The sequence below is a fragment of the Phoenix dactylifera genome, unplaced genomic scaffold (assembly GCF_009389715.1).
Source record: "Phoenix dactylifera cultivar Barhee BC4 unplaced genomic scaffold, palm_55x_up_171113_PBpolish2nd_filt_p 000764F, whole genome shotgun sequence".
Taxonomy (NCBI): domain Eukaryota; kingdom Viridiplantae; phylum Streptophyta; class Magnoliopsida; order Arecales; family Arecaceae; genus Phoenix; species Phoenix dactylifera.
In genome coordinates, this window is record NW_024068135.1 from 72,705 (window position 1) to 92,405 (window position 19,701).

A 19,701-nucleotide genomic window follows, 5' to 3' on the forward strand; every position below is an offset into this window, starting at 1 on the left:
AAGAATTTGGGCAAATCTAATTTGGTCATATCATAATTATGAGGTGCTGGGTGACCCATGACTTGAAAGACTTGCAATTGATCTTCGACTTACTAGCTAAGTCGGTCTACAAGCCAAATTTCATATCACACTATTTTTTGTCCATATGACTGATTGGACGAAACTTGGTGTCTCCCAGCTCCCCTCTCACGAGGACAAAAAAAAATCCCAGACCTTCTTCCAAAATCCAATTCCATTGCAGAAAACTGGCACATGACCCATACTCAGTTCGATGTTCCCTCACTTCCTCCCTGTAAAAGTTAAAAAAAAACAGAAACCAAAAATCCAAAGGAAAAAAAAAAAAGCCAGCTACTGAGACACGACCCAGAGGTATCAACAGTGTAATAGACCGAGAGAGGATCCTGACGGACCAATAGTGCCACGACCCACACAAAAAAAAAGAGAAAAAAAACTCTCTTTTGCTTTTTCCCCCTCTCTCTTTCTCTCTTCGGGTCCAGTTGGGTCGGATCGGGTCTGTTCGGTAAATCCAGATCCGACCCGGAAAATGATTCGGGTCCAATTTTAGGATCCGACTCGGATCCGTGGGTCCTAAAATTCGGAGTCGGGCTGGGTCGAGTCAACCCGACCCATTTGCAGCCTTAGTAGGGACCATAATCCGTTTTTGTACTTATCTCAGAGTGGAGCGAGTGGGGTTAAACGGGGCGAATCGAATAAAATTATAAAAATTATTTTTAATATACAAACGCCACTGGAGTAGAGCTAAACGGGGCGAATCGAATAAAATTATAAAAATTATTTTTAATATACAAACACCACTGAACTTAATCCCACCTGTACTCCGTAGTTCGATCTCCTCCATTCTAGGCTCTCTCTCCGCCGTCCAGCCAGCCATGGCAGCCTTCACCGCCGCCTCCTACTCCAAGTACGAGATCCGGCGGCGAGACCCCAATCCGAAGGCCGCCGCCCTCCTCGTCATCGACATGCAGAACTACTTCGCCTCCACGGCCGCCCCCATCCTCCCCGCCCTCCGCACCACCGTCGCCCTCTGCCGCGCGGCTGGCGTCCCCGTCCTCTTCACCCGCCACCGCCACCGCTCCCCCGCCGACTATGGCATGCTCGGCGAGCGGTGGGCCGGCAACCTCATCTTCGACGGCACCCCAGAGTCCGAGCTCCTCCCGGACCTGGGCCGCCATCCCGGCGACCGGGTGGTCGAGAAAAGCACCTACAGCGCGTTCGCCGGGACGGATCTGGAGGAAATTTTGCGCGGGATGGGCGTGGAGGAGGTGATCGTCACCGGGGTGATGACGAACCTCTGCTGCGAGACCACGGCCAGGGAGGCCTTCGTCAGGGGTTTCCGGGTCTTCTTCTCCACGGATGCCACCGCGACATCGAACAGAGACCTCCACGAGGCCACCCTCAAGAACATGGCCTACGGGTTCGCCTATCTGGTGGACTGCAACAGGCTTGAGGCGGCTGTTGGCCGCAAGGCCTGAGGTTAGAAAGCCTGACCATCTCAGTCTCCTTTCGAAAGTTGTACTTTTGGAGTATGTAATTCGAGCTTCAGTTGGTGCTTTGCTGGACATAAAATCTAATGCTTACTTTGTATGGAAGAGCAATAGAGAGTAGATATTTTGGTGGTGCCAATATGCCGTAAGCTGATTTTGTTCCTGCTTTCTCCTATAAATGTGTTTGATTTCAAAGATGTGTCTAAGTTTTGGATTTTTTTCTTGGGAATTATTACCGATGCATTCTTTGGTGGGTTATACAACTAAGTTGATTTTTTTTGCAATCATTGGTTAAGCAATTTATCGTACTTTTTCATAATTTTATGCCACTTGATCAAAATATACTATTTATGTGGAGTATATGCCACAATTTATTGCATTGATGAGTATATGGAATTTACTTCAAGTTTCTTATAACTGTTTGTTAAAGTCATTTTCTAGAAAGCAAAATAGCCATATTGTTGTTTTCATTTTGTATGAAAACTTTATGATTTTAACTTCTTCATTCCACCAATTTACCACACGAACTCTCTTCCATTCTATTCTTTAACTGCTTAATAGTGCACTTTCTCTATATCTGAGCATTCCAATCATGTGTTCTAAATGTTGGATCATTTATGATTTCAGCAATCCCTATCTATCCAACAGAATTGTAATATGACTAAATGTTTTGATCATTAAACCATTGCTTTAGTTAAATCCTATTTATAAACTTAGATTAGGAGAGGAACTAAGATTTCTTGAAGAAAAAATACAAATTACTTGTCTCACAGTTCAAAGTGGGTGGTTTGAAACTTTCGGAGTTGGTCTGCTAACAAAGCCTTGAATTTTGTATGAGATGCATTATATGAGACACTAAAGTAATTATCTGTAATCAATCCAGACATATTTGGGTATGCTTACGTTAGTATAAGATTGCTACATGATATTAAACTTAGTTAATTGATTAAGAAAATCAAGGGAGAACCCAGACTCCGGTTTGTTATTTCTTAAATATGTCATAGCTAGGGACAAGGTTGCATACTCCCTTCATATGGCTACTACCTGAGGATGATGACCTTATCATCTTGGGTGTGTCAAACATTTCTAGTAGAAACCACATTTTAGGATTGATGATGTTCTCCTTGTATGATATATCTTGCATATTGTTTGACCTTATCTATCCATATGAACTAGCATCGGTCTAGTTACTTTTATGTTTAGGTCTAGGTCATGAAAACCAAGATAGGTTTTTAATTCTGTAGGTACTTGGGGCTAAAATTGAGGATTTATGAGATGTTTATCAGGGAAACCCCTACCTGAAATAGGAGAAATCACACTGTTAGGATTGATGATGTTCTCAGTATGTGATATGTCTTGCATATTGCTTAATCTAATCATATGATATGTATTGCATGTTGCTCAACTTTTCAGATCCATATGAACTAGCATGGGCTTAGCTTATTTATATTCAGGTTGTGTAGACCAAGAATATGTGGGCTTATTAGGTATTTGAGATGAAAATTGAGGATTTATGAGATATTTAACAAGGAATCCCCTACCTTAAATAGGAGAATAACTAGTTCAGCCAGAAAGGATTAATTAGACAAAATAAATCCATAAATAAAATTGTATTGTTAAGCTTATATTTGCATATTTGATAAATATAAATTTAGTATATTTGTTATTTTGCAAATGATTTTGGGGAAAATAATTAATCCAGTGTCTGATTAATCTTTTGGACCAAATGAATGCATGTCAAGCTATACCTTAAAGGTTCTATGGTGTTATATTATTTTCCTAAGGACAAACATCATGAGTTACTGGTTATAATGATGGGAAACAAGCATAAATGGTTGAACTATGATGTATAGGGTTCACATCTTACAATGCTCCGACCTTAGAAGTTCGCCATAGCACCATTTTTGAGGTCACTTGTAACCTAAATCATCCATGTTACTTGAGATATTCTGATAGGTTGGATTGATCAAGTGTTGATAAACCATACATTTCTAAGTCTTCGATTGGAATCCTAAATCTGGTATACTGATGTAGCCCCACATGTTTTACATGTGATTTTGTTTATTCGAAATTATGCACATGCACTTTGGTGGGATCTTAAAGTGCCTGCGTAAGTCCAAACTCCCTAATTTTTGTATCTCGGAGTTGTGAAGGACATTTATTGGTCTTATTTGGGCTACGGAGGAGCTTATTTATCCCTATCTTAAGATATAAAATAGTCAAGCTCTATTAGTTGCTTATCATGGTAAAGGCTTGAGCTTTGGTCAAGGTTTTGAATAGGATATCTCTAGTAGCAACTTTTTCACATATAAGTTATTTTTACTTTTTCAGTTCAAATCTTTACTTGTGGTCCAATCTGAGTAATCTCACTCCCTTATAAGCATTGAGATGTCATTTATAAAAAGGAAAGTTACAAATGTGCACATAAGTATATACGTATTTATATACATGTATATATAAGATGCCATTTATAAAAAGAAAAGTTACAAATGTGCACATAAGCATACATATAATATACGCATTTATATACATGCATACATACATATGTGTATGTATGCATGCGTGTGTGCATGCACTCATGCATGCATACTAGAGATATTATGGATAGATGCAATTCTAAAATCTGAGTTTATTATTTATGTCATATGATAAATACACACCCCTTTTGAAAGGCTTAGTCGCTCTATACCATTGTATCAAAATAACAACTGAATATAAATATAAAGATGGGAATGGTTATAGCCATGGTCGGCGGAACCGTCCCGAACCGTTCGATTTGGAACATATTGAGCTGTACTGGCGGCAGACCGGGACAGTTCCGGCAAAGAAACTAAGATGTCGTTGCCGGAGGGGGACCAGGAGAAGAAAAAAGAGGAAGGCCTCTCTCTTCCTTCCTCTCCCTCTCCCTTTCTCCCTCCCGCGCTCTCTCTCTCTTCCTCTCTCTCGTTCTCCCTCTCCCCCGTCTTTACTGTGTCGGTACTGGGCCATCACGGCATGGTACGGCACGGCATGGGGCCATACCGACCCGTGGCACCAAGCAACCGGTACAGGGCCCAGTTCCGGCACAACATACATTGGTTATAACTGTGTAGATATCGATAACCACACAACTTGGAGCCTCATAGATGACACTCTAGAATTTGGATTTAGTATTGCTAGAATGTTCAATGTGCAATGCATGTGGTGTGGAGGTGGATGACCCTTTGACTGGAGCTCCACACACCATTGAAGAGTTTGCCTGCCTTTCATAGTCAAAAAGATCATTCACTTTTACACACACTCTTTTGCATTTTCATAAGACATCTTGACAGGGATAGAGCTAGGATTTTACCAATGGAGGAGGGGCCAAGATTCCATTGTGAGAACTTGATATACCTATTTATGCTAATGATTTTTACACCTTTCGTTACAATATTCTTGCAATTTTCACAACATTATGATGAAGCCTAATTCAATATTACCATGTTTAAATGGTTGATTTGATGAATTTTTTTTTAATTAGTGTTGTTGCTGTGATAAAAATAAAGTCTGTGATAATTTTTGAAGTAAATTTCACCATATCTACAAAGTGGATATTGTCAGACTCAAATTTTAATGATCGTTCTTTTTTCAAAAAATATGACAAAATACAAAATAAGCTTTGGCTAATTACCAACAGTTAAATCATTAATTACAAGCAAAACAAAATCTATCCAGAGCACTATTTCTGATATTATGATAATAGTTGAAGCATACATTCTTCATAATTCAAATGGAAGTTCTCAGACAATATACAAAAAGAGAAAATACTTGATATTTATGAATTGATTATAGCAGAGCAGAACATTCAATTGAAACTGACAACCAACCACATAAATTAATATTTATTATAGCTAATTAAGTTTGAAGAAGAAAAGAAAACATTATACTTGTTGTGAGGAGAATATCTTGTTCACCAAATAGGACTGAAAATTAGAAATGTCTAATTTCTGCTTCAACTCAATAACTGGAGGGGAGAGAGAGTTGGAAGGGGATGATTTTTTGGTTGGAGTTATGGAGACAAGCAGGTATTGCGCTAGTTTGTTTCTTTTCCTTTCTTTATTTAATTAGATAAAGTGAGACTGGAAAAGAATTTTTTTAGGTTTGAATTGAGATATTAGAGACTCGAAGAGTGATTCTAGGAAAACTAGTTAGGGTTATTGGCTGGTAGTTTAATGGAACCCACGTTTTCCGGTCTTAGCTTGACCGATTCACTCAATTGATACCACTGCCTTGCATTGTGTGGACTTCCCTTCCCCAATCCAGAACTAGTCGACCTTTCATCACAAATTGAAGACGAGGAGTGAACAAGTGAGATTCAATGAAACGAATAGGAGTTGAAGTACTTGTGTGATAAAGATGAGAGTGGTTAGGAGGGCCCAATTTTCTCATAGTAGAAGGATGAGATGACAAAACTTTTTCTCATACATTTAGAAAGAGAGAAGGGTTTCGTTTTTTTGAGTAGGGGTGGGTGAGGGATCTGGAAATAGCAGTATTTAAGGGTAGTCACCACAAGGGAATTGCAAAGAAATTGTAAAAGTTTAGTGCATGCCGCCATGGCCCCTTGACCTGTCTCCATCTTGAGCTATGTTTATTACTAAGTTCCTAGTTGACTTCCTATAAGAACTATGGAATACATTAAGGCTTTACATAAATCAATCTGACTATTATTGAATGCTGATATTTTAATGGATATTGTGCTTAATACTTTGATGTTGGAGCAACCTTTCAGCTTGCGAAAGCCAAAAGTACATAACTAGGATCGAGTAATTGGCTACCACGTCAAAGTGTTTCATTTTGTAGAACAATCACATTATTAAAGTTTGTCCATTTTCTATGTATTATATTATCTTTAAGTCCTCAATTCATGATGCTGATATTTCTCAAAAGAAAAATGGTGCTAAAGTTTTTTTGGGGATTCAAAAATGACTTTTTATAAAGAGTTTGGAGCCTATGGGCTAAAGGAATTTATCTTGTAAAATGGGATATAGTGTGTATGGCTAAGAGATAAGGGGTAGTAGGAGTGCCAATGTTCGAACAGTTAAGGTAGGAAATGGCTGTAGCTATAACCAAGTAGGCAGATGCGCGGATTGGAAGAGCTAGCAGTGTTAAAATTGACAATAAGTGGGGCATGTAGGTAGTTGGTTCTGGTTTTGATGGTAGCCAAAACTATTTTCGTAGATTAGTTTTTTAAGGACCATTCTTGGTAATGCCTGAGCATTCTTAATTGCATCTTTTTTGTAATATTTTTACATCTACCTTTATTCATTGTGCAAGGTTTCTGACGGAGGACCATCCTATAAGATACCTAGGCACACTACTGTTAGGCGCAAATATAGAAATTAGAAAATTTTATTTTTTTGGGTTAATTTTATTTTATTTGAAAATTAGAGAATTTTAATTTTATTAGGACTAGAGTTTTGTAAGGACTTCAGTATTTTATTTCTATACAGAGTCTTATTAGGATTTTGGGTCTATAATTATCCACTGATATGTAATTGAAAAGATAAGTTTTGAATTATTTAGAATATTGAGTTGCTTCTTCTTCATATTTTTTCTCCTTCTACCTCTCTTTTCTTCCCTCTTCTTTTTCCTCTTCTTCCCTCTCCTTCTCCCTTTGTCTTGCGTCAGTTGGTATCAAAGCAAATTTCGATTCTCCACCATAGCCTAGTCCACTCACAGCTTCACCTTGAGATTCTCGCTCTCCAGTCTGGGCAATCTTGATGTCTCATGGCACACCTTCATTGGATCCTTCCCAAGGTCGGGAGAAAAAAAAAGAAAAGAGAGGAGGGACGATTCTGTGGAGTGATTGATTAAAACCCTATTTGATTTTGATGAGCTCAAAGCATTAGAGTATATATGTTGTTTACTAATGAATTCAATTGAGTGTTTCAGTGAAAATCTTGTCTAAGTGTCTCAAGACTTGGTTCATAATATTTTGGATAAGTTAAGAAGTCAGTTTGAACCAAAGTCTGAGACTCGAGTCGACTCCAAAGTATTACGAGTCGACTCCAAGCGTATCAGGATCACTGGCACGGGCTCGAGTCGACTCCTGACCATTACGAGTCGACTCCAACTGAGAACAGACAGACAAACAGAAAGCATCAACTCAAAATCTGTCAGCGAGTCGACTCCTGAAGTGCGCGAGTCGACTCCGATGTTTACCGAGTCGACTCCGGAGAAGTATGAGTCGACTCCAAGGAGTTACAGGCAGAAAAGTCAGAGAGCGGTTTTCGACCCTGAGATTCGAGTCGACTCCTGTGGAACGCGAGTCGACTCCGATGGTTGGCAGGTCGACTCCAAAGATAGTGAGAGTCGACTCTCAGCAGTACACAAGGCAAAAGTCAGAGAGCGTTTTTCGGACTCTGAGATTCGAGTCGACTCCCGCATTGCACGAGTCGACTCCGAGACACCGCGACCCCAAAGAAGACAGAAGACCAATTTGCTGTCTCTGAGATTCGAGTCGACTCCCAGACAGCTCGAGTCGACTCCAAGGCAGCGCTTCACTAAAAACACAGAAGACTAAGTTTCGGAAACTGAGAGCCGAGTCGACTCCGGAACAGTTCGAGTCGACTCCAAGACTGGACGAGCCAAAAGACAGTAGATCGAGAGTTCGGGCTCTGAGCGCCGAGTCGACTCCCAGGATTGTCGAGTCGACTCGAGTGGACCAAGTTCAAAAATAGATCCACGGACTCCATGGGATGAGCCGACTCCGAAAATGCCAAGTCAGCTCCAGAAGTTGGCGAGTCGACTCCGGGTCAAGTCGAGTCGACTCCCAGTCGAAGAGGCGACTTTAATTCAAATCCGGAACAGTTGCCGAGTCGACTCCAGAAAAGCATGAGTCGACTCCCGCTACAGCCGAGTCGACTCCTGATCGCGCGAGTCGACTCCAACCCACCAACGGACATATTGTCAGGCTGTGCAGAGTGTGCAGAACGGGCAGAAAAAGGTCTCTAACGGCTAGTTTCCGTGGGGGATGGCTTAAATAGCCACAGAAGACTGTAGCAAGGAAGAGAACAATCATTCCACTCAAAGTAATCAAGCTTTCAATCTCTGCAACCTGGTTTTCAACGGAAAAGAGGGAAGAGCAACATTAACTGCATCCGCCTACTTCCCAACATTGAAAGAGATCTCCTCCTGCATTCAAGTCGACCAGACATTCAAGAGGAGACCCGAAGTTCAAGAAGCCCTACTCTACTCCAACTCAAACGTGTTTGAGGGCTTCTAACTTCTCTTTTGTTTATATTGTTATTTATCTGCTTTTGAGAAGCTCTGTTTTTCTGTTACTCCTTTTTACTTCCATCTTGTCTTTGCTTGGTTCAATCGGGGGATTGAATCAAGGGTATTGAGGTTGGTTGGTGAGCCGAGTGTAAAACCAACGTGTAAGGGTTCGATTGTGATCCCGGAAAAACAATCGGGTTGGTTCTAGTCGGTGAGCCTGGAAAAACCGACCGAGTTCGTTGTGAGCTCGTAAAACAACAAGTTTGGTTGTGAGCTTGGAAAACAACCGGCTGTAATCCAAGGGGTTATAGTGAATTCCCAAGTGAGACTTGGGGAGTGGACGTAGGAGCAAGGGTTAGCTCCGAACCACTATAAAACATTGTGTTTGTGATTGTTTGTCTCTCTCTATCTCTCGCATTTCATTCACCGCACATAGAAACTAATTAATCATCTCGCAAAAGCATTAATTAGTTATCCACAAAAGTTTTAATAGCCAAATTATTTTAAAACCTAATTCACCCCCCCTCTTGGGTTGTCTATCTGGGCAACAAGTGGTATCAGAGCCTAAACTCTTCTACCCTAAGAGTCAAAGATCAAAATGACAACCCCATTTGGATCTTCTCACATTGAGGGTCAGTCCACCCAAAGACCCCCATTCTTTAATGGATCTGACTACTCATATTGGAAGGTTAGGATGAGAATATTCATCCAAGCCCAAGACTATGAGATGTGGACCATTGTAGCAAATGGGCCATACATCCCATCCATTTATGTAGAGGGGGTCACTGTACCCAAACTCGAAAAGGATTGGGATGAACACGACATGAGAAAGGCACAACTCAATTCTAAAGCAATGAATGTGCTTTACTGTGCACTAGATAGGAATGAATTCAATAGAGTCTCTACTTGCAATTCTGCAAAAGAGATTTGGGATAGACTTGAAGTGACCCATGAGGGCACGAATCAAGTCAAAGAATCCAAAATAAATATATTGGTTCATAAGTATGAACTATTTAAAATGGATTCTAATGAAACAATCACTTGCATGTTCACTAGATTCACTGACATTGTCAATGGCCTAAAAAGCCTTGGCAAAAACTATACTAACAGTGAGCTTGTCAGGAAGATTCTTCGATGTCTACCAAGGTCATGGGAAGCCAAGGTGACGGCAATCCAAGAAGCTAAGGACTTGAACAAGCTTCCACTTGAAGAGCTCCTTGGATCCCTAATGACTCACGAGCTAACCATGAAGCAACACAGCGAAGAAGAGTCCTCACATAAGAAAAAGGTAATAGCTCTTAAATCCACATCATCTAACAAAGATTTGTCCTGCAGTAGCAGCAGTGAAGAAGAAGATCATGAGGGAGATGATGATGAGGCTCTTCTTGTGCGCAAGTTCAGAAAATTCATCAACCACAAGAAGTCCTATCATCAAAGGAGAGGCCCCTCAAATTTCTATCGCAAGGATAAAGGTAAGGAAAGGGAAAATGAGGGGATTGGATGCTATGAGTGCAAGAAGCCGGGACACATCAGAGCTGAGTGTTCCTTACTTAAGAAGGGCAGCAAGTACAAGAAGAAGAAAGCCCTTGTCACCACCTTATCGGACTCCGACGCATCATCTTCATCATCGGATGAGGAACAAGAAGAAAAGGCTAATTTCTGCTTCATGGCCAACGAAAATGAGGTAACATCCGAAACGCATCTAGATTTTACTTTTGATGAACTTTATGATGCATTTAATGAACTAATGATTGAATATAAGGCTATAAACATTAAGAATAAAGAGCTAAAACTAGCTAATCAAACTTACATACATAAATATGATAAACTAGTTAAGGATAAGGACTGTATCACCAAAGAAAATCTAGAACTTAAGACAAGCAACCAACTCTTAATTAAAAAAACTAACACCTTAAGTAAAGATAATGAAAAACTAACTAAGAAAATTTCAGAACTTAAAAACAATAAACAAATCTTAAACGAAAATCTCATAAAAGACTTGAATACTCTAAAAACGGAAAAACAAACTCTAACTAAAGAACTTGGAAAATACAAACCTTTGGTTGAGAAATTTACTTATAGTTCTGAAAAATTAAATATGATACTTAATAGTCAACGTGCAGTATTCAATAGAGCAGGTTTAGGATATAAACCTAAAAATAAGCAAAAACTTCTTAATAACTTCTTTGTTAAAGCAGGAGAAAGTAAAACTAAGAAAATAACCTGTTTTTGTTGTGGAAAATTAGGACATAAGGCAAATGTGTGTAATTATAGAAAAGGAAAAACAAAAGGAAAAATTAAAAGGGTATGGGTTCCAAAAGGAACCAACATGACTAACCATGAAGGACCCAAGAAAACTTGGGTACCTAAGATTACATGATTTGCTTGTGTAGGAGTGTCTTGCAGCCAAGGTCAACAAAAATTTCTGGTACTTGGATAGTGGCTGCTCAAGACACATGATGGGTGACAAGGATCAATTCTTCACCCTTGAAGCTAAGAAGGGAGGTGCTGTGACTTTTGGAGACAATAACCAAGGTCACATCATTGGTATAGGTAAAGTTCAAATTACCCCTTCTACTTTTATTGATAATGTTCGATATGTTGATGGTCTTAAGCATAATTTATTAAGCATTAGTCAATTATGTGATAGAGGCTATAATGTTATGTTTAAACCATCACTATGCATCATAACAAACCCAAATGATAATAGTTTAGTTTTTAAAGGAATAAGACGTGGGAATGTGTATGTTGTAGATCTTGAGGATCTTGCCAAACACAACCCATGCTTAGTTGTTAATGAAACTAAGGACAATGATGCTAGTTGGTTATGGCACCGTAAGTTAGGTCATGCAAGCATGGACACAATATCTAAACTAGTTAAAAGAGATTCTGTGATAGGTTTGCCAAAACTAAGATTTGAAAAGAATAAAATATGTGAAGCTTGTCAATATGGCAAACAATCTAGGAATTCCTTTAAATCCATAAAATGTGTCTCTACCTCTAGACCTCTAGAATTATTACACATGGACCTATTCGGACCAACTAGAACAACAAGCCTAGGTGGAAATAAATATGGTCTAGTCATTGTAGATGATTATTCTAGATACACTTGGGTTATGTTCTTAGCACATAAAGATCAAGCTTTTTCAGTATTTAAAAAGTTTCATAAGGAAGTAACCAATACTAGAGATACTACAGTAATAGCTATTAGAAGTGACCATGGTACCGAATTTGAAAATCATTTATTTGATGAGTTTTGTAGTAAAAAGGGAATAACTCACAATTTTTCTGCACCTAGGACACCACAACAAAATGGAGTTGTGGAGAGGAAAAATAGAACTCTAGAGGAAATGGCTAGAACTATGTTATGTGAAAGTAACCTCCCTAAGTACTTTTGGGGAGAAGCCATTAATACTTCTTGTCATATATTAAATAGAGTTTTATTGAGACCCATTATAAAGAAAACACCTTATGAACTTTGGAAAAAACAGAAAACCAAAGGTAAACTACTTTCATGTTTTTGGATGTAGGTGTTTTGTTCATAATAATGGGAAAGATAATCTAGGAAAATTTGACTCAAAATCTGATGAGGCTATATTCTTGGGGTACTCTACAACTAGCAAAGCCTATAGAGTCTTTAATAAAAGAACCCTAGTTATAGAAGAATCTATACATGTTGTATTTGATGATTCTAGTGACATCTCTTCTAGCAAGAGAGTTAATTTTGATGATGATGCTGAAATTCTTGAAGAAAAGATAGATGAGATGACATTACAAGATGATAATCAAAAATTAATTGAAGGTGCATCATCAAGCCAAGAGGCTATTGTGGATCATGGACTAACTAAAGCTTGGAGGTATGCTCACGGGCATCCTAAGGAATTAATTCTAGATGATCCATCTCAACCTATTAGGACTAGGGCATCCCTTAGGAACTTAAATAATCATCTAGCCTTTGTTTCTCATTTTGAGCCCAAACACATAGAAGAAGCTGAAAAAGATGTAAATTGGATAAATGCAATGCAAGAAGAATTAAACCAATTTACTAGAAACAAAGTATGGAATCTAGTTGAAAGACCTACTGAATATTCAATTATAGGTACCAAATGGATTTATAAAAATAAACTTGATGAAAATGGTACTGTAATAAGGAATAAGGCTAGATTAGTAGCCAAGGGTTATAATCAAGAAGAAGGTATAGATTTTGATGAAACCTTTGCTCCGGTAGCTAGACTTGAAGCAATTAGACTTTTACTAGCTTTTGCATGCTCTAAGGACTTTAAGTTATTTCAAATGGATGTAAAAAGTGAATTTTTAAATGGGTATATTAATGAGGAGGTATATGTAGAACAACCTCCTGGTTTTGAAAATCATCAATACCCTAATCATGTTTATAAATTGAACAAAGCACTTTATGGTTTAAAACAAGCACCTAGAGCATGGTATGAGAGGCTTAGCAAATTCCTATTAGAACATGAGTTCTCTAGGGGTAATGTAGATACTACATTGTTTCTAAAGAAGAAAAACAAAGATATGTTGTTAGTACAGATTTATGATATTATTTTCGGTGCTACTAACAATCGTCTCTGCGAAGAATTTGCTAACTTGATGCAGAGTGAATTTGAGATGAGCATGATGGGAGAGCTAAATTACTTCCTTGGACTTCAAATCAAACAATCTGAAGGAGGCATCTTCATCAATCAAGCCAAATACATCAAGGAGATGCTCAAGAAGTTTGATATGGAGGGAAGCAAATCAATCAGCACTCCCATGAGCTCATCATGCAAATTAGGCCAAGATGAATCAGGTAAATCTGTAGATCAGAAACTATATAGAGGTATGATAGGATCTTTATTGTATCTTACTGCAAGTAGACCTGATATCATGTTTAGTGTTTGCATGTGTGCTAGATATCAGGCTAATCCTAAGGAATCACATCTAATTGCAGTAAAGAGAATCTTTAAATACCTAATAGGAACAAAGAATATAGGGTTATGGTATTCTAAAGAATCTAGCCTGAACTTAATAGGTTATACAGATTCAGACTTTGCTGGATGTAAACTTGATAGAAAAAGCACCAGCGGGTCATGTCAATTCCTAGGAGAAAACTTAATATCATGGTTTAGCAAGAAACAAAACTCGGTTGCATTATCTACTGCTGAAGCTGAATATGTTGCAGCCGGGAGTTGTTGTGCTCAAATCTTATGGATCAAACAACAATTAGAAGATTATGGCATTAAACAAGATAAAATACCCATTAATTGTGATAATACAAGTGCCATTAATCTAACTAAAAATCCAATTCAGCATTCAAGAACTAAACATATTGAGATAAGACATCACTTCATAAGAGATCATGTATTGAATGGTGATGTGACACTCCAATTTGTTTGTACTGATGATCAATTAGCTGACATTTTTACAAAACCCCTAAGTGAAGAGAGATTTAGTGTGCTTAGGAGGGGATTAGGAGTGATTGATCCATCCTAGTGGTAGTTTCCACTAGATTCATTGATTTTGATGATTAGATTGTGGTTAAAATAGAGTTTCTTTTCAATGATCATCAAATCAGATCATAATTTAGTGATTTTTTCTCATTCGGCACGAACATAGCATGATTTTTAGGTGCGTGCCAAAGTTCGAGACGACTCGAGTAAGTTTCAGAGTCGGCTCGTAAGGGGGAGTCGACTCGCGCTTAGTCGGGAGTCGACTCGAGGTCGATGGCAGCAGAGGTGGAGTCGACTCGCATACAGTCGGGAGTCGACTCGCGCATAAGGAGAGTCGGGGTCAATAGGCGCATAAGGAGAGTCGACTCGCGCATACTTTGGAGTCGACTCGAGGTCGAGTCGACTCGCGACTCAGAGGAGTCGACTCGCAGTCGGGATCCGACTTTTTAACCCTAGCTCCATCGTTTTCAAAACATTTCTATTCTCCGCCGCCACTGTTCACAAGCCCTAGAGCCGACTCCTAGGTCGTCCCCGGTCGTCCCCAAGCTTTTTCCGTCGACTTTTCACCGTCCATTAGGGCTTTTCCTCCCATTCTAGGTCACTATGCCTCGTAAAGCCGTCGTCCGGAAGAGGCCCCAACCCGAGGCCGGTCCCGAGAGGCGCTCCAAGGCTCGGCACGATCCCGCGAGGTCACAACCTCCGGCTCGTTCCCCGCCGAGGGCGGTTCCCGCGAGCCCGTGCGCCGGGAAGGCGGTCTCCACCGGGAGATACGTCGATTTCGACTATCTCTCCCGGGAGGGCTTCACCATAGGTGAGAGATTGCGTGTCCAGGGCTTAGAGTATTTCCTTACATTAGATCTCCCCACTTACCCTGGATTAGTTAGAGAGTTTTACGGTACCGTCCATCGGGGAGATGGGGGTATCGAGGGCACGGTAGCCGGTGTCCCTCTGTTCGTTACGGAGGATCTTATTGCCCACATCCTCCACCTTCCACAAGTAGGGGTGGCTCCCACACACCTCGAGGACAGGACTGAGGCCCTTACGGCCATACTAGGATATCCTCCTCAGTCCCCTTTAGACGAGGTATCCGCTAGCTCACTTCCTGTTGAGGTGCGGATCCTCCTGAGTATTTTGTCTAGGTCCATTTTTCCGAAGACTGGCCGCTTCGATTTTGTGTCTGAGAGGGACCTCGCCCTTATGTTTTATATTCTTCAGGACACCCCAATCAACTTCCCCAAACTCATTTATAGATATCTGTGTGAGCCCCTAGATAGACCTAGGCTCACCCTCCCCTACGGTATGATGTTCACTCTGTTGTTTAGGGAGTACGAGATTCCCATTCCTGAGGGGGAACCCTCTAAGGCGTTGCGATGGACTGATCGCATGCGTCCGGGGACCCTACACAGGATGGGATTTCGGAAGGTAGAGGGAACATGGGTTAGGAAGTCATCCACCTCCACACATACCTCCAGACACTCTCCTAGCCCTGAGCCAGATTCTGACTATCCTGACTTTCCCTCCACTTCTGCTCCTACCACCTCAGCCGGACCTTCCTCCTCAGCTCCACCACCTATGGAGGTCCGGATCGCTCCTGAGCAGCTCCTGGAGTTGCGGCAGGAGATTGTTAGAGACCTGCGAGATGAGCTACTTCGGGAGCTCCGAGGTTCAGTGCCAGCTCCCACTCCTGCACCCACATCTTCTGAGTTGGTCCCTTCCTTGACAGCCGTGACTGACATGACGGCCCATGTACGGGAAGAGATCTACAACGTGAGGAGTTTGATTCAGGCTCAGTTCTCCAGTATGAGTGAGGTCATGGGCATCACTCGGAAGATGCGCGATGACATCCGGAAGGACATGAGCACCACTATCCAGGGGGCCGAGCGCTTGTCGAATGTGCTCATCGACAAGCTGGACGCACTGCAGAAGTCGGTCCTCGAGCTCGATACGACACAGAGCAGGGCCATTCAGGCCGTTATCCGACAGCTCGAGAATGTCACCAATGCGGTCCAAGCACTGGTTGAGCGCATGCCTCGGGGAGCCACATCCTCGAGAGGAGGAGATACATCCTCGAGAGGAGGAGATACATCCTCGAGAGGGGGAGCCACATCCTCGAGAGGAGGAGCTACATCCTCGAGGAGACCGTAGCTGCTTTTGTGTTTTATTTTGACATGTACTGTTTTGCTTTACTTATTGTATTCTCAAATGTATTCACATACACATCAATACAATGAGTAGACATCTTATCTTCATTTCTGTGCAATTTGATCTATGATTGATTGTGTGTTCTGCTTACCTCCTTTTTTTTTGATACGATGACAAAAAGGGGGAGAAATATTGAATAGATATGTAAATGGAATCAACATAAAAGAAATCAAAATGAGAATCAAAAATTAAAACATAATTTGTTCTTAGTGGATTTGGTACCTCGAGGCTCATTATCTCTCTTTTGGGGCTCCTAATGGAGTAATCTCCAGAATCTATTCAAGGGATATTCGGAGATTAGCTGAATCCAACTCAAGAACAAATTGACAGATTTTCCCTCTAAATATCAAAATTTAAAATTCAAAAACTTCAATATACTAAAAGAAAATTCAGAGAATCAAAACATAGTAGAATGCATATGTTGAGGGGGAGAATCTGAATTTTTAAGAAAGCCAAATCATTAAATATATATAAGCCAAACAATTGATTGCATGATATGAAGGCTTATATAATTCCAAATGAAAGGGGGAGCTTTAACTCCAAAATTTATTGTTTCACACCTTTCAAGCTTGGATATATTAAATTACCAGACATATGAATTCATTTATGGATTTTATTTCCTTGTTTATTGAGCAATTCACTTTACATATACTCAAAGTTTTGTCATCATCAAAAAGGGGGAGATTGTGGAGTGATTGATTAAAACCCTATTTGATTTTGATGAGCTCAAAGCATTAGAGTATATATGTTGTTTACTAATGAATTCAATTGAGTGTTTCAGTGAAAATCTTGTCTAAGTGTCTCAAGACTTGGTTCATAATATGTTGGATAAGTTAAGAAGTCAGTTTGAACCAAAGTCTGAGACTCGAGTCGACTCCAGAGTATTACGAGTCGACTCCAAGCGTATCAGGATCACTGGCACGGGCTCGAGTCGACTTCTGACCATTACGAGTCGACTCCAACTGAGAACAGACAAACAAACAGAAAGCATCAACTCAAAATCTGTCAGCGAGTCGACTCCTGAAGTGCGCGAGTCGACTCCGATGTTTACCGAGTCGACTCCGGAGAAGTATGAGTCGACTCCAAGGAGTTACAGGCAGAAAAGTCAGAGAGCGGTTTTCGACCCTGAGATTCGAGTCGACTCCTGTGGAACGCGAGTCGACTCCGATGGTTGGCAGGTCGACTCCAAAGATAGTGAGAGTCGACTCTCAGCAGTACACAAGGCAAAAGTCAGAGAGCGTTTTTCGGACTCTGAGATTCGAGTCGACTCCCGCATTGCACGAGTCGACTCCGAGACACCGCGACCCCAAAGAAGACAGAAGACCAATTTGCTGTCTCTGAGATTCGAGTCGACTCCCAGACAGCTCGAGTCGACTCCAAGGCAGCGCTTCACTAAAAACACAGAAGACTAAGTTTCGGAAACTGAGAGCCGAGTCGACTCCGGAACAGTTCGAGTCGACTCCATGACTGGACGAGCCAAAAGACAGTAGATCGAGAGTTCGGGCTCTGAGCGCCGAGTCGACTCCCAGGATTGTCGAGTCGACTCGAGTGGACCAAGTTCAAAAATAGATCCACGGACTCCATGGGATGAGCCGACTCCGAAAATGCCAAGTCAGCTCCAGAAGTTGGCGAGTCGACTCCGGGTCAAGTCGAGTCGACTCCCAGTCGAAGAGGCGACTTTAATTCAAATCCGGAACAGTTGCCGAGTCGACTCCAGAAAAGCATGAGTCGACTCCCGCTACAGCCGAGTCGACTCCTGATCGCGCGAGTCGACTCCAACCCACCAACGGACATATTGTCAGGCTGTGCAGAGTGTGCAGAACGGGCAGAAAAAGGTCTCTAACGGCTAGTTTCCGTGGGGGATGGCTTAAATAGCCACAGAAGACTGTAGCAAGGAAGAGAACAACCATTTCACTCAAAGTAATCAAGCTTTCAATCTCTGCAACCTGGTTTTCAACGGAAAAGAGGGAAGAGCAACATTAACTGCATCCACCTACTTCCCAACATTGAAAGAGATCTCCTCCTGCATTCAAGTCGACCAGACATTCAAGAGGAGACCCGAAGTTCAAGAAGCCCTACTCTACTCCAACTCAAACGTGTTTGAGGGCTTCTAACTTCTTTTTTGTTTATATTGTTATTTATCTGCTTTTGAGAAGCTCTGTTTTTCTGTTACTCCTTTTTACTTCCATCTTGTCTTTGCTTGGTTCAATCGGGGGATTGAATCAAGGGTATTGAGGTTGGTTGGTGAGCCGAGTGTAAAACCAACGTGTAAGGGTTCGATTGTGATCCCGGAAAAACAATCGGGTTGGTTCTAGTCGGTGAGCCTGGGAAAACCGACCGAGTTCGTTGTGAGCTCGTAAAACAAGTTTGGTTGTGAGCTTGGAAAACAACCGGCTGTAATCCAAGGGGTTATAGTGAATTCCCAAGTGAGACTTGGGGAGTGGACGTAGGAGCAAGGGTTAGCTCCGAACCACTATAAAACATTGTGTTTGTGATTGTTTGTCTCTCTCTATCTCTCGCATTTCATTCACCGCACATAGAAACTAATTAATCATCTCGCAAAAGCATTAATTAGTTATCCACAAAAGTTTTAATAGCCAAATTATTTTAAAACCCAATTCACCCCCCCTCTTGGGTTGTCTATCTGGGCAACAGATTCCCTTGTTCACCCCCCCCCCCATTTTTCGCTTCTCTCCTTCCCCTATCTCCATCACCCACCGGCAGCCCGCTATTTTGATGATTACAAAACATTTGAGATAATGTTGTGTACTAATGATGTTGGCTTAATTGTGAAGTTCTATAAGTCAAGAAAAATCAGAAGAAATGAAGCACTGCAAAATCATTATCCTTAATTCTTCATAAACATTTATTCGATATGTTCTAAAAGGAAAATGATTTTAATCCAATCCATGGAAATCAAAGATGAAGACTAAAGTTTTCTGTTTTAGAAATTTGAGTCGACCTCTAAGCAAAAATGACAAGTTTGAGTTGACTTTGGCACGTTTTCTTCAAGTGGTACAATCAATGAGTCGACCCTCGCTAAACATGAGTCGACCCTTGTGTAGTTCAAAGTAAACAGAGAGCTTTTACCGCCTGAGACAAGATTTGAAGAGTCGACCCTTGTTCCAAATGAGTTGACCCTCGACATTGAAGAGTCGACCCTTGTGTTTGAAGAGTCGACCCCAGTTCAATCTCAGCGTTGGCGAAAAATTTATTGGATGAGTCGACCCTTGTGTTTAAAGAGTAATCCGAACGAGGAAGGTAGAAATGCAAAGCCTTCATTCTGATCGTCAAAATAGGAGAGAGAA

The 19,701-nt window shown here is 40.9% G+C and overlaps 1 protein-coding gene across 1 annotated transcript in view; it reads left to right on the forward strand.

The window, feature by feature from the left end:
• The first annotated feature begins 796 nt into the window (after positions 1-796).
• LOC103697359 (nicotinamidase 2-like) overlaps positions 797-19,701 on the forward strand; it is a 34,537-nt gene continuing 15,632 nt past the window's right edge. Inside the window, exon 1 of the mRNA XM_039120262.1 lies at positions 797-1,494. Coding sequence (XP_038976190.1) covers positions 891-1,493 — 603 coding nt within the window. The 5' untranslated portion in view covers positions 797-890 and the 3' untranslated portion in view covers position 1,494. The remainder of the gene's footprint in view (positions 1,495-19,701) is intronic.